Source organism: Delphinus delphis, chromosome 20 (genome assembly GCF_949987515.2).
Source record: "Delphinus delphis chromosome 20, mDelDel1.2, whole genome shotgun sequence".
Taxonomy (NCBI): domain Eukaryota; kingdom Metazoa; phylum Chordata; class Mammalia; order Artiodactyla; family Delphinidae; genus Delphinus; species Delphinus delphis.
This window is the reverse complement of record NC_082702.1, coordinates 10,900,311-10,915,966: the sequence shown is the minus strand read 5'-3', so window position 1 is coordinate 10,915,966 and position 15,656 is coordinate 10,900,311. Positions and strand designations below refer to the sequence as shown.

The following is a 15,656-nucleotide window of genomic DNA, read 5'->3' as shown; positions in this document are numbered from 1 at the left end:
GGGCATGAGGGATGCATCTGAGTCTTTTATTCCATAGATTTTTTTTTTTTTTTTTTTTTTTTTTTTTTTTTGCGGTATGCGGGCCTCTCACTGTTGTGGCCTCTCCCCTTGCGGAGCACAGGCTCCAGACGCGCAGGCTCAGCGGCCATGGCTCACGGGCCCAGCCGCTCCGCGGCATGTGGGATCCTCCCGGACTGGGACACGAACCCGTGTCCCCTGCATTGGCAGGCGGACTCTCAACCACTGCGCCACCAGGGAAGCCCTCCATAGATGTTTTTAAAATATCTCTCACTTTTGGCCTATTAGTGGTGCATTTGGATTTGCAGTGTTTCTTAACCTTAAAATAGTCCAATTTTTCAATTTTTTCTTTCACAGTTTGTGATTTTTTTGGTCTTAAGAAATTCTTCCTACTCCAAGGCAAAAAGGCTGTTATCTTACGTTTCTTTCCTAAAGCATCATTGTTTACATTTCAAATTTAAGTCTGCAGATCTTCTGGAATTTATATTTTTGTATCCTATGCTGTAATGATTAATATTTTCCCATATGGATATCCAGCTGACTGAGAACCAATAGTTGACCCTTGGACAACATGGGTTTAAACTACACAAGTGCACTTATACGAGGATTTTTTTCAATACTCAATACTGCACTACTACACGATCCAAGGTTGGTTGAATCCTCAGATGCAGAATTGCCGATTATGGAGAAACCATGTACGTACAGAGGACTGACTATAAGTTATACTTGGATTTTCAACTTAGCAGAGGGTTGGCACCCCTAACCCCCTTGAACCCTAGTTCAAGGATCAACTGTATTAACAAGACTTTTCCCTCTCTGCTGCAGTGTTTTCTTTTCTTTCTTTTTTCTTTTGGCCGTGCTGCGTGGCTTGCAGGATCTCAGTTCCCCGACCAGGGATTGAACCAGGGTCACCACAGTGAAAGCGCTGAATCCTAACCAGTAGACCACCAGGGAACTCCTTGCAGTGTTTTCTTTTTACACGTTGTTATAATGTCTGTTTCAACATGGATTTTGATGTCTATTATCTTGTCTGCCCTTGAGCAAACACCAGACTATCTTATACTGTAGATTTATAGTAAGATTTAATGTGACTAATATCTTTCTTTTCGTTCTTCTTTCAGATTGTCCCAGCTCTTCTTTTAGCTCTTTGCTTTTCGACATAATATTTATAAACATCTCATCAATCTCCAAGGGAAAAAATGCTGATATTTTTATTGGGGTTTGATTGAGCCTATAGATCATTTTGGGGATTACTGATATCTTTGTAATATTGAATCTTCAAGCCATGAATATCATTATTTTTAAGAATTTCTCTTGGAGAAAAATTAAAGTGGATCCCATGTAATAAAAAGTACGTAAATAGACTCCAAAATATTTAAAGGACCTACATGTGAAAGGTAAGTCTAGAAAGTTAATTTTTAAAAGGTAGAAATATATTTTTTCATTTGAGGAGTTTCAGAAGCACAGATATTAAGAAATTATTTTTTATTATCTTATATCTTATAAAGATTTCTATTCCATGAAGAACACAATAGAAAAATTTTAGAAACACGTGCCCAATTAGGAAAGGATACTTGTAATTGGTAAAACTGAAAAGGTATTAATAATCAGAATATGTAATAGAAATGAGGAAGAAAATGACAGCATCCACATTAGAAAATGGGGCAAAAGGTTTAAGTAGACATTTATAGATGAAGCTACCAAGCATTTGAAAAAAAGATCAAACTTATTAGAAATCAGAGAAATTTAACTAAAGATACTACTATACATTTAATACACTAGCAAAACAGGGTGATGAGTCATCCAAATGAAGGTAAGTGGTTGCACAAAAACCTGACGTGCAACTCTTGGTAATCTGGACTTGGTGTAGCCATTCAGGAGGTCAATCTGGCTATATTATTAAAGTATACACATTTGCTATGAAATAATTTCACTCGGGTATGTATTCCAAAGAAATTCTCAGATACGTCTATAAACAGAAATGTAAGAAGATGTTTATTTTATTGTTATTGGCATGGCATTTGGAAGAGTACAGGTAAAATGTGGGAGCAGAAAATGGAATTCTACAAAACAAATTAGATGGATGGGTGACTCTTAAAAATATACTCCTGAATGAAGGAAATAAACACCAGAATGAATTTTATGACACAATATTATTTATATAAATTGAAAATATACACAAGTGCACATTTTGCACAAGAACACACCCAAAAGAAAACACATCAAACAAATTAGAATGGTAGCTTACGGGGTAGAGAAGGGAGTGGAGGGTGCCATAGGGAACAGGAGGTGAATAAATAAAACTTTTAATCATGTTACCATATTTCATCATTCTATATCCAAGATTTCAATTTACTTGTAGTGGAAAGAAATCCTGTGTGCTATGTTGGCTTAAGTCAGGAATAGTTCTTGGAGGATATTTTCCTGAAAGAATTTGGAAGAAATTTTTGGAAAAATCTTTGTTTATACCATGGATGATCTTTTTTGTTTTTTTTGTTTGTTTGTTTTGGTTTTTGTTTAATTTTTGTTTTGTGGGTGTGTGTGAGATCTACTTTATTTTGTTTTGTATTTCATTAATCTGATCTTATTCTTTTCCGTCTGCCTTCTTCAGTTTTATTATTCATTTATTAACTTCCTGAGATGGATGTTTTCTGAATCAATTTTCAACTTCCTTTCTACTTTAATATATGCTTTTAAGGCTCAACATTTCCCTCTATATATGTGTTAAAGTCTCCAGTTCCAATCATGAATTTGAATATTTCTCTTCATGGTTCTGTCAGTTTTTGCTTTATAAAATATGAGCTGAAGTTATTAGTTTCTGATAACTTGAAATTTTTATGACTGTGAAGTGTCCCTCCGTATGTCAAGTAATGCTTTTTTTTCCCCCTTAAAGTTCACTTGGTCAAATATCAGTGCCACAGACTTTATAATTACAGAAACAACTTGAGACCTAGGATGTTGATGTCTGTCTCTAGAAAGGATTTTCACTTGCTTCTGCACGGGTTGTAAGATGCTAACAAAACACGTTCACCTTTACACAATTTCAGGGAATGAGGTGTTCTGGCGTTTGGCTTCAGTCCCTGCCAAAGAAAGCCCAGTTTCCTTCTCCCCTTATTCCAATGGTGAAACTCTTTGGGGTTTACCAGGAAGCCTCTGTGGCTGGTAATGCCTTTATGTCGCTTAGCCTCTTGAAGACGTCCAAAATTCTACTAAACTTGTACGCCTTTCAATGAACAGAATCTACACTCTTCTGAGGCCGACACAGTAGAACGGCAAGACTGCCTGAGACCTCCTCAGGGATTCCGGAAAGTGAAAACCAGGGAAGTTGGGCACTTCCGCATCAGGGGGGCAAGGCTCTGTCCGTTTTCCGCTCGAAACTTCGGGGGAAGTGTAGTGCAGAAAGGCGGTACTGTAGCCGGTACACGTACGTTCGTATGTACGTACACACACACACACGGTACGTACGTACACACACACACACACCGTACGTACGTACGTACACACACACACACACACACACAGCCTTGTGGGACATGTAGTCCAGAGCTCGTGCCGGTAGACACACCCGCACCCACCCTTGCATTCTGGGACATGTAGTCCAGAGCTCGTAAACTCGTGTAGTCCCATGTACTGCAGCTACAGTAACGCCTCGCTGTAAACGTTTCCCCGCGGAATTCTGGGAAATGTGGTCCAGGAGCTCCGGGTTAGTCGCAGACACTTCCGCCCCAGGAGGACAACGTAGCAGCCATCTTTTGCCTGTTAATGGTGTTTCAGGTCGGCTCTTCACGACCCATTCAAGCTTCCTCGACATGCGCCTGGGGCCAACCTTTCCAGACCTTTCATTTGTGGAGAAAGAGGAGGAGCGGCTAAAAGCGGAGGTTTGAGGGCCTAGAGTGGTGATATACGTCCCCCGGGCGGAGCTTCTTTGCGTTTGGTAACGTACTCGGGATGGGGTGGGCTCAGGTCGTGCCTCCTGGGGTTTTAGGGTCTCCCCGGTTTTCTTCACCCCTAACCTGACCCCGTCCCCCACGTATGAGCTAGCCCTACCACTTCATACGACATCACATTGGGTGAGTTGCTTAACTCCTCTGTGCCTCCGTTGCTGTTCGGTAAAAGGGAGAAAAAAGGAATGCCTTCTTAATATAGTGTTGTGAGAAAAAACGAGATAGAACAAGTAAAAGGTCTACAACTACCTGATACATTGTTTTTATTAATACTACTCTAATAAGAGAGGCACCCATTTCGCAGCGGGATTCTGTGAGCCCAGGAAGCTGAATTGTCCTGGACTCCTGGCCTGTTTTGGAAGGAGAGGACTTCTAGCTGATACGGGGGCAGAAGGGGCTGCGGTTTGAATTATTGGGGATGGAAACACAGCCCTGGTATTTCACAGTCTCCTTTCCTTCTCCAGCCCTGACTTCTCAAAAAGCACTGCACGGAGGAAAAGGCAACAGAGCCCTACGTGAGTAGGACTTGGCATTCTTCAACTTAAGATATTCATATGAATTGTAGAACGTATGGGACATGGGTAACGATTATAACTGAGCCTTGGTCACTAATTTCCATTCTAAAAGCTTTATGCAAATGAACACATTTCCATCAGGCAGTGGCTCTGTGAATTGGTACTGCTGTTTTCTATACTTTAACGATGAGGAGATGGGGGCAGGGAACACAACCCTGTTGGCCCATCCTCACCCAGATTGTAGGAGGCAGAGCTGGGGTTGGGACCCAGGAGTTTGAGTCCAGCACCTGAGTTTGCTAATCCCTTTGGTATATTCTCTTTGAGCATAGGGTACTGGCTAGAATCATATCATGAAAGTAGGTTGGGACCTTGAGAGCAAGATTTAGGCTATTTTATGAGGTTTTTTTTTGCGGTACGCGGGCCTCTCGCTGTTGTGGCCTCTCCTGTTGCGGAGCACAGGCTCCGGACGCCCAGGCTCCAGACGCCCAGGCTCCAGATGCGCAGGCTCAGCGGCCATGGCTCACTGGGTCTAGCCGCTCTGCAGCATGTGGGATCTTCCTGGGCCGGGGCACGAACCCGTGTCCCCTGCATCGGCAGGCGGACTCTCAACCACTGCGCCACCAGGGAAGCCCTATTTTATGAGTTTTTAAGATAGTTTTCTCAACTGGGTCATTTATTTTATTTCAAATAATATGTATATCATAGAAATAGCATAATCATTATGGAAAAATGCGGATATATACATAAAGAAAAATTTTAATTATCTATTACTTTAGGATGTAAAGATAACAGTTGTTAATGTTTTAGTGCCTTTTTGTCTGGTTACTCTTTGTGTATGTTTCTGTGTAGTGGAGGCTGTTTTGTGTGGGACTGATGTTACACTGCAGTGCTACTCAAATTGTGGTCCACAAACCAGCGGCACTGGCATCACTTGGATAGAAATGCCCAGCCTTGAGCCCCATTCAAGACCTTCCGATTTATAATTTCTGCATAGGGGGCCCAGGAGGCTGCGTTCCATCAAGATCCCGCAGTAATTCACATGCACGTGAAAATTCGAGAAGCTCAAGAGAGGGTCTTTTCTGGAAACTGAGGCCGAGCAAATTGACCCTGCTGGATGTCACAGATAAAACTGAGCTGGATTCACCAAAGCCCTACTTAGTCCAATGATTTTATTCCCCCACTAGTTATTGTCAACTGTCAGGGCCCCTTTCAAAATCCTGAATTGAGCAGAAGACAGCTAGCAAGCGTAGAGTCAAAATGCAGGTCGTTAGAAGTTGTGAAGATATATCTCTCCCAGGCTTTGGGGAGTGGAATCATTACCATCTTTTGTACTAGATCGAACCCGGGCCCCCTGCATTGGGAATGTGGAGTCTTATCCACTTATTTCTTAAACTCCCATTTATTTCTTAAATTTTCCTATATTTATTATGATATAATTACAATTCAGATTCCTGTCTCTTTTAATTTGAATTAGGTATGGACTATCAAACTATTTTTTATTGTTGTTGTAGAATCCTGGCTTTTATTAGTTCTCTTTACCTCTGTGCATAATTGTCAAAACGGTACTTCCTGTTTAAAAAGAAACAACGTATTTTTATATCTTTTGTAAAAAGTTGTCCATGTCAATTTAAATATTATTGTTGCAGTAACAAAATCTTTAGGAAGACAAGCAGAGCTTTTCAGAAGTCTAAAGACTCTCACATAACAGGGCAACAACTATGACCTCCACATGTCTGACAGTGTTCTGCTGGTAGAAATCACATATCTAAGGATAATTTCTAACTAAAATATCATCTGCTTCACCACAGTTGCTAAGAAATAAGAAACCCTGACGATGGTGTTCTCAGAGCTTTCTACCTTACAACGATCTCACGAGGTGGATGCCATTGTTCTCCCCCACCTGCAGATGACAGAACTGAGGCGAAGAGATGTTAATAACTTGCCCAGGATGACACTGCTAGTGAATGGCGTAGCCTGATCACAGCCCATGCATATTGACCCCAAAACCTACTCTTACTTACATGGTCTCTGTTTACACCATACCCAGAATAAGAATAACCACTATGGAAGCTGCAGGCACACTGTGAGGGAGCCACTGTGTGTGGATGGGCAGGTCATTCCCCACACAGCCACTGAGAGGGGTCACGGGGGCATCTGGTATCCGTGTGGGGCTCTGCTCATCAAGCATAATCAGCTGTAGCCACTCCGAGGACTGGGAGCCTTGGTAATTCACAATGAGCACCATGTGGGTTAGTGACTTTTTTTTTTTTTAACCAGTTTCCATTGACTTCTTTCTTCTTTCCCTGTCTGTCTTGCTAGGACTCTGCACTTCCCCAGAAGGAGAGAGAAAATGAGCACATTCCAGGTGAGTAGAGCTTGCCTTTCTTGCTGTTAAAAACGCCATTTTTGTACTCAGATTGGACACAGGTTTTCCTCTTTTTTTTTTGATTGGAGTATAGTTGATTTACAATGTTGTGTTAATTTGAGGTGTACAGCAAAGTGATTCAGTTATACATACATATACATATATTTTCAGATTCTTTTCTCTTATAGGTTATTACAAAATATTGGGTATAGTTCCACATGGGTTTTTCTCTTTCAAGGAGAGTCTAAGCATATGAGGACCTGAGTATGCCATGTGTGCTTTTTAAAAAATTCCTGTTACATTTAATTGGTTTCAGTTTTAATTTTTGTTTTATTTCATTATTTTTTTATTTCACAAGTAAAAGAAAAATTAAGGGAAATGAAGGACATCTTCCACTTCACTACTTACCTGCTTACAAATTAGCTGCTTTTATATTTCTGTAAATCTCCTCATCGTATGTATTCATAGCTGTGTATTTGTATTTATAACATAGATACAGTTTTAAATTGTTTTTTTCATTTAATACTAGCTAACATTCACTTTTAATTGCTTTATCCTGTTCCCACAAACTTAAGCACCTATTTTTTAAACTATTCTTTATTCACAGACATTTAGTTTAAAGACTTTTACTGTTTTAGGAACACTGCAGTGACAGTGTTCCTGATTTAACCTTTTTACCAAAATATCTGTTCTGAAGAATATTGCCTCTTTTTGCCCTTAACATACTAGGTTTAGGTATTCAGAATTGAAGAGGTATGTTTTATATGTGGTGCCTTGGATGTTTTTTGGTAGAATATCCAAATACGGCACAGCACAGCAGGATCAAACTGCTGCTTCACGCAGAAAAGATAACGTATTGTTAGAAGTTTTCTCATGACCAGAGTTAGATTCAGTCTTCCCCATGTTTGAGTCAGACCCTTTGTGTATTTTATTTACTGGTTTGTTTCTTTTTCCATCTTATTTTTTTTTTCTAATCAGAGTAATACATGACCTTAGTTTAAAAAATCTAGTGGTACTTAAAGCACTTGTCACTGCATAGACACCTCAGAACAATTGTATAAAGAGGTGCTTGGTTTCATCTTTGTTTTAAATATAAAGAATAGGGGTTGTGAAAAAAGGAGGAACCAACTCAGACTCACCCAGAAAACCAAGGGTCTGGAGTCAGAGGATTGCATTCAAGCAAAAGACAGAAACGGGGAAAGAGAGAGTTTTCATTCAGAGACCTGGCATGGCCTTTTGGTTAATTTCCACGTATAACACTCCTTCTCATCTGGTTCCTACCTCAATGAGAAAGCAGGTGCCATGAAATACTGCCGGGACTAAATTGGTAACTGTTTCTGGGGCGCTTGGCAATAATAATTAAAAAGTGAAAGCTTTTTAGTTCAGGATCCAGTGGTTAGAATTCTAGGGAGTTTACTCATGAGTTGTCTGAGAGCCCCAGGTAAATACACAACGCTTTCTGTTTCATAGCCGCACGTCCGGTGAGGCTGAGGAAAGTCAGTGTGTGGCATTGGCAGGATGGAAGGGAGGGGGTGCTGGGGAGTCTGCACACCGCACAGGAGCCAGAGCAACTTCCCACCTTCCTCCTCTCCTCGGGGCTGCCCCTCTTCCACTGGCCACTGGGTATAAGATTGAGGTGGTGTTGTTTGTCGTAGGAGGCGGTGACTTTCAAGGACGTGGCCGTGGCCTTCACAGAGGAGGAGCTGGGGCTGCTGGACTCGGCCCAGAGGAAGCTGTACCAGGATGTGATGGTGGAAAACTTCCGGAACCTGGTCTCAGTGGGTGAGGACAGCCTTTCTCTGCGAGTGTCTTTGTGACCGTGGTGTTTCAAGGCTTTGGGCCTCTTGAGATGGTTCCCTGAGTTTGGGGACCAGACTTTTACAATTCCTGTGGGACACGAGAGGATGTCTCTGGTCTTTCTAAACAGTGTGTTTCAGGTCCTTTTCATTTATTTTGTAAAAGAACTGTAAATCGACAGTATCTTGTTGTACCTTGTGTATTCTTTTTCAGATTTCCCTCCCTGCCATTAATGGATTATAAAGCCAATTTATTGAGCCCTACGTGTGACTTTTTAATGAAATAAAATAGTATAGAAAATATCAGAGTTTCTTAGGAAGAGTACAACACATTGCAGCAAAAACTGGGCGATGGCATGAGTGGTGTGAGAGCCAGTGGGAACAGATTTCATGAAAATAGACATTGGTTAGAAATAGGTCATTCAAGCTTCGTTTTAGTAATGTATACTTCTACATGTGTATCTAGGTTGTGAAATAAATGGGTCATGATACAAAGTTTGAAAAACACGGCTTTCAATATCTTGAATATGCAGTTGGAACTCAAATTTCTAGTAAACTTTAGCTCTAGCCCGTTCATGTTAACTTGTGACTTTGCATGTTCTCATTCTTCAGATGAGATACAAAAAATATAGAAAGAGAAGAGAGGCTTTGGTTGATGAATTCAGCAACCCAGATAGAAATCTAGGTAAGAACCAAGCAGTCGTGAGTTCTTGTGGTTAGCTCGCTATCTGTTTTGCTTCTCACCAGCCCTGTGCTGTCCATCACCTGGTCCCAGTTGGAAATCTCTTTCCAGGATTATTGCGTAATCTTTGTACTGGTCACCTGTTCCCACCCTTCTCCTCCCACAGTTTGTTCTTTAAGTGGCAAAGTGATCTTTTGTAACTTTAAGTCAGGTTATGTTCTTGTTTCAAAATTCTCTTGTGGCTTCTTTTACTTAGAATAAAAACAACTTAAAGTGCCTTCTAGAGTCTTCTGTGGGCTGCTGTTCATTCCCAACCACCTCCCTGAATACATCACCTCTCCTCCCTCTTACCCTGTCTTTTCCAGACCTGCAAAGGATGCTTCTGCCACAGAGCGTTTTCCTTGTCCTTCTCTCTGCCTGGAATACTCTTTCACCTGTAATCTTTTAGGCCTCTTTACTTCTTTCAGTCAGTCACCTTAAAGATGCTGAGAGGGCTGTCCTCTGACCACCCTATGGAAAATACAGTCCTCTCTTTCTTACTCTCTCTGCCCTGCTTTGTTTTGTCTCTAAGCGTTTCACTCATGTACATTTTTGTTCACCTGTTTCTCACCTCTCTTTCTTCCACTGGAGGGTAATCCAGGAGTGGAGGAGGAATTTGGTCTGTTTTGTTTATTGCTCACTAGCCTCAGTGCTTAGCATAGTCTTGGTACATGACAGGGACTCTTAAATATTTCTTGAATAAACGAATGAGTTAATGGATAGAGAAATTAGCCTTCCATGAAAATAGCTAGTAGGCGGTGAACAAATCCGAGTGAATAAGGGATATTGCCAAATGTTGTTTTGTCTTCAAATGAATTCCTAGCCTAATTCTAACTTCTCAGGTGCCCATGATGTGTGTATGTGTGTGTTTGCCTTTCTGTACAAGTTGGCCCTCATCAACTTGCACAAAAAACATGTATAGAACCTGTAATTATAACCAAACTGAGTAAAATGCTTTCCCTGTGACTTTTCTTGAGCTCGTAGTAGCAGAGCATATTCATTTGGGGAGGAAATACTGTTTTGAATGAGGATTCTTATGTCTACTTCTTAGGTAGCTCTCCCATAGAAGGAAAGAAAATTCTATTTCCTTATCCTTTATACCAGGGGAGAACAGGTCTCAGAAAACAGCCAGCTGGTGAGTTAGCCTTTCCCTTAAAAGATTTGCCCGGATGCGTCCCATTTGCTTCCTCCAAAGCCCACCTTACTAATAAGAAATCGATCTTTGTTAGCTCTACAAACATTGTGTGTGTGTGTGTGTGTGTGTGTGTGTGCATTTGTATGTATCTTGTAGAAGGCATTTTAGATAATGTCACCTTGAGTGCTTTGATCATTCTTTAATAGTTTCTAGTCTGTTTCTTCTCAATACTTCTCACAAGCTATGGAATTTATTCCCAGCTCACTCATAAACCCCATTCTTCGCTTTGGAACTCATTCTTGTTAAAGACCAATGTATCTGTGTCCAAAAATTTTCCATGCTGTTTTTAAAGAGACAGCATTCTTCCCTAGCCTCTAAATTTTGACTCCTACTTGGCAGGGGGAGTGTGGGAACGTATTAGGCAGCACAAATGCCCCAGAAGGATCCAGTGCATAGGTCTTCATGCTTTTTTTTACCCCCACTGATTCTTATAACCTTTTTTTAAAATTAATTTATTTTTGGTTGCATTGGGTCTTCGTTGCTGCACACGGGTTTTTCTCTAGTTGTGGCGAGTGGGAGCAGCTCTTTGTTGTGGTGCGCAGGCTTCTCATTGCAGTGGCTTCCTTATTGCAGAGCGCGGGCTCTAGGCATGTGGGCTTCAGTAGTTGTGGCACACGGTCTCAGTAGTTGTGGCTCATGGGCTCTAGAGTGCAGGCTCAGTAGTTGTGGCTCACGGGCTTAGTTGCTCCGCGGCATGTGGGCTCTTTCTGGACCAGGGCTCGAACCTGTGTCTCTGCACTGGCAGGAAGATTATTAACCACTGTGCCACTGGGGAAGTCCCGATTTTTAGCACCTTTCATATTCTCCTCAGCACTAACCCCCTTGGCGTACTGCCACCTCTGGTGCAGCCTTTCAACTTAAGCAAAACTGTACTTTCCAGTCCTTTTCCTGTATCTGATACCTGACTTGTAAAAGCTCTTTCGCTTCTCTGACTTGGTTCAAACTTAACCTGGGATTCAGAATTGTAGAGAATCCTAGAAATCAAACTGAGTTCACCTGTGCATGCATTTCTTAAGCCCTGACTAACTGCCAGGCACTGTTAAAGCTGTGAGCACAGGAAAATGCTTGTCTTTATTGATACTGTATTGTGGTAGGACTGACATGTAATTTTTGAAAGATGATTTAAATAGTATGTCAGATGGTAGTCATTTGGTTTTAAATGGGTTTCATTAATGCTAAGTATTTAGGAGTTTAATGGACCGTCTCTTGGTTTCTGTTAGTATATAAACCAGAGAACTTCATTTGTCATGTGAAAGATAAGCTGAACCATCCTCAGGTTCATTAAAGTCTCATACTGTGTCTTAAGTGTAAAATCTTGAATCTTTGAACAAAGCTTTCACGTGTCCACATCTCTGAATTCTCTGTCCTTATAGAAGAAAACAATCAAAGTGAGTTGAGGGCCGTTCAAGACAGAGGATCACGTGAAGAGCTTTCCTGCCGGCAAATCTGGCAACAAATTGCAAATGACTTAACCAGATGCCAAGACTCCATGATAAATAGTTGTCAGTTCCACAAACAAGTTGATTCCCCCTGCCAGATTGGGGCAGGACTCTCTATTCAAATTTCTGAAGATGAGAACCATATATTAAATGATAAAGCAGGTGATCCCAGTAATACTGGAAATCCAAGGTTTGCAACTTTGAGAGCCCAGGATTCTTGGAGGAAAACTTCATTGACCAAGTCACAGAATTATCAGAATAGACACCAGCAAATTTCCATGAAAAATAAACTGTGTCAGTGTAAAGAGGATGTTGACACCATCAGTTGGATTTCACATCACCTTGATGCTCACGGAGTACACAAGGGTCCAAAATCTTATGGCTACAGTGATTATAGAAAAGATAGCATGAGGGTTTCAACACTGGATCAGAATACTATGATTCACACAGGACAAAAACCTTACCAGTGTAATGAATGTAAAGAAACGTTCACTGATCTCTCCACCTTTGATCTTCACCAGCAGTTACACTCAAAAGAGAAGTCTCATATGTGCAGTGAGTGTGGAAAAGGCTTCCGTTACAGCTCGGTTCTTCATATTCATCAGAGAGTTCACATGGGAGGAAAACACAGTGAGTGTGATGAGTGTGGCAAGGAGTTCAGTCAGAGCTCACAGCTGCAGACTCCTCAGAAAGTCCACACTGTAGAGAAACCGTTCAAATGTGGGGAATGTGGGAAAGTCTTCAGTCGTAGGTCAGCACTTACTATTCATTGTAAAGTCCACACAGGAGAGAAACCTTACAATTGTGAGGAGTGTGGGAGGGCCTTCAGTCAGGCCTCTCACCTTCAGGACCATCAGAGAGTCCACACTGGGGAGAAACCATTCAAATGTGACACGTGTGATAAGAGCTTCAGTCGAAATTCACACCTTCAGTCCCATCAGAGAGTCCATACGGGAGAGAAACCATACAAATGTGAGGAGTGTGGGAAGGGCTTCATTTGTAGCTCAAATCTATACATTCATCAGAGAGTCCACACAGGAGAAAAACCCTACAAATGTGAGGAATGTGGGAAAGGCTTTAGTCGGCCTTCAAGTCTTCAGGCCCATCAGGGAGTCCACACTGGAGAGAAATCATACATATGTAATGTGTGTGGTAAAGGCTTTACTCTGAGTTCAAACCTTCAGGCACATCAAAGAGTCCATACAGGAGAGAAACCATACAAATGTAATGAGTGTGGGAAGAGCTTCAGGAGGAACTCCCATTACCAAGTTCATCTGGTTGTCCACACAGGGGAGAAGCCCTATAAATGTGAGGTATGTGGGAAGGGCTTCAGTCAGAGTTCATATCTTCAAATCCATCAGAAGGCCCACAGTGTAGAGAAACCTTACAAGTGTGAGGAGTGTGGGCAGGGCTTCAATCAGAGTTCACGACTTCAGATCCACCAGCTGATCCATACCGGTGAGAAACCATACAAATGTGAAGAGTGTGGGAAGGGATTCAGTCGTAGAGCAGATCTTAAAATTCACTGCAGAATCCACACCGGAGAGAAACCGTATAATTGTGAGGAGTGTGGGAAAGTCTTCAGGCAGGCCTCAAATCTTCTGGCCCATCAGAGAGTCCACAGTGGAGAAAAACCATTCAAATGTGAAGAGTGTGGGAAGAGCTTCGGTCGGAGTTCACACCTTCAAGCCCATCAAAAAGTCCACACTGGAGAAAAGCCATACAAATGTGAGGAGTGTGGGAAGGGTTTCAAGTGGAGCCTGAACCTCGACATGCATCAGAGAGTCCACACAGGAGAGAAACCATATAAGTGTGGGGAGTGTGGGAAGCACTTCAGTCAGGCCTCAAGTCTTCAGCTTCATCAGAGTGTTCATACTGGAGAGAAGCCATACAGATGTGACAGATGCAGTAAGGTCTTCAGTCGGTCTTCACAGCTACAGTCTCATCAGAGAGTGCACACAGGGGAGAAGCCTTACAAATGTGAGACCTGTGGTAAGAGCTTCAGTTGGCGCTCCAATCTAACAATTCATCACAGAATCCATGCTGCTGATAAATCCTATAAAAGTGATAGGAGTGGTAAGACCATCAGAGAGCCCACACACGAAAAAATTTCCATAAAATGATTAAAAAAAAAACAAAAAAAACAACTCAGGTGTCATGTGAATTCTTCCAGTCATCAAGTTCAAAAGAAAAACAAATCATTTGTTTCATTAAAGTCAGTGTTTCAACCATAGCTCAACATGTCCCAGTAGTCAGGAGGCCACACAGCAGAGAACCCTGGTAAATGGTGTAGTAAGTTTGAACTTTGACCTCTATCAAATATTACTCAGGGGAGAAGCCTTAGTATGAGTTTTAGCAGGGCTTGTACAAAAAAAGTATGATGGACTTGCCAAAATTTATGCCCATTACAACATAAACTCCACGAATGCAGAGACGTTTGTTCTGAATCTACAGTCTGAACATTGTCAGCTACTTCGTAGGTGCTCGATATTTGTCCAATTAATGAGGAAAAACTTTTTGAAAATTATGTTGCAATCCCCTCCAAAATTTCATAAAAATTTGTATTCAGAGCAGTTAACCTAAATGTGGCCTTAAAAGTAATCCAGGGAGACAAAAAGTTGAAGTGTTAGAAAACCACTCAGTATTGCAATTTGTAATATGAATGTGGCATCATCCTGTTATGATTAGCTCCATTTGTCTCCCCCCAGCCTCACTTCAAGTTGGATCTTATCTTGGACTTTGTCTAATATTCTGTTAATTTTTTACAGTACAAATTCAGTTATCTTTTGTGACAGTATAGACTTACTGAAAATGGATTGTTCATCTTGCAATACAGAAAACATACTGTTGACCCTTTTATCAAGAATGTCAAGGCAGAGGTTTAAGTGTCAGAAAGAGTTACTAATGACAGTGACAGAGGACAAACATTTCTTAGTAAATGAAATGATCGTTGGTTTCTTATTCACCACATTTCCATCTAGGTTTTGATGTGATTGTCTCCCAAGGGTTTTAGCATTACTTTCATCAAGACTTCTTAAGTAGAGAAAAGAGGCTGTTTGAAGTAGATTACTTTTGTCAAGTTCTGTATCTCTTTACTCCTTCTCTCTGGCCTGAGATAAAAAGAAAAAAATTATTTGTTGAAATTTGGTAATTTCATCAAACATATTTATTCAGTGACTGACGTGCACACTTTTTCCTAGCGGTGGATTGAAAAATTGATTTTCAAAGTGAAGTTGGTGAGTACATATCAAAATATAGAATGTGCGTCCCTTTAATATAGAAATAATAAAATAGGACCTTATAATTAGGAAATTCAAATAGAAAAGGTGAGTAGCACGTCAGTGTTACTAAATTTTGTAAAAGTGAAATATTCAATAGGAATTTCTTTATATTTTAAGATACTTATGTAATAACAGATCTGTTAAAATGATGGCATAAACTTAATGACAGAAGCATGTAACAGTTTAATGTATTTTAGGTACATCACATACCTTAATCAAACACGTATGTGTGTGTGTTAATGCATCCTATCATCTGTAAAGGCATATTCACCCTTATGTAAACAGTGGCAAGATTTTCAGGGATTTTTTCCACATTTAACTTCCATATTTTAAATTTTTCATTGAGCATCAGTTTTCCAATAAAATACTGTTATTTTTATAG

General features: G+C 40.9%; 1 protein-coding gene across 3 annotated transcripts; it reads left to right on the top strand.

Moving 5' to 3' along the window:
* The first annotated feature begins 3,750 nt into the window (after positions 1–3,750).
* Positions 3,751–14,653, top strand: LOC132416239 (zinc finger protein 226-like). 3 transcript variants are annotated; one of them, XM_059999552.1, is made up of 5 exons: positions 3,751–3,896; positions 4,427–4,477; positions 6,797–6,842; positions 8,498–8,624; positions 11,928–14,649. In XM_059999552.1, the coding sequence occupies exons 3-5, from the start codon at positions 6,828–6,830 to the stop codon at positions 14,114–14,116; spliced, it is 2,331 nt and encodes a 776-aa protein (XP_059855535.1). In that variant the 5' UTR covers positions 3,751–3,896; positions 4,427–4,477; positions 6,797–6,827; the 3' UTR covers positions 14,117–14,649. The 3 variants fall into 3 exon arrangements, with proteins under 3 accessions (XP_059855535.1, XP_059855536.1, XP_059855537.1); XM_059999553.1 differs by having other exon boundaries at positions 3,751–3,952; XM_059999554.1 differs by lacking the exons at positions 3,751–3,896; positions 4,427–4,477; positions 6,797–6,842 and adding an exon at positions 9,251–9,323 and having other exon boundaries at positions 8,569–8,624; positions 11,928–14,653.
* Positions 14,654–15,656: the final 1,003 nt, after the last annotated feature.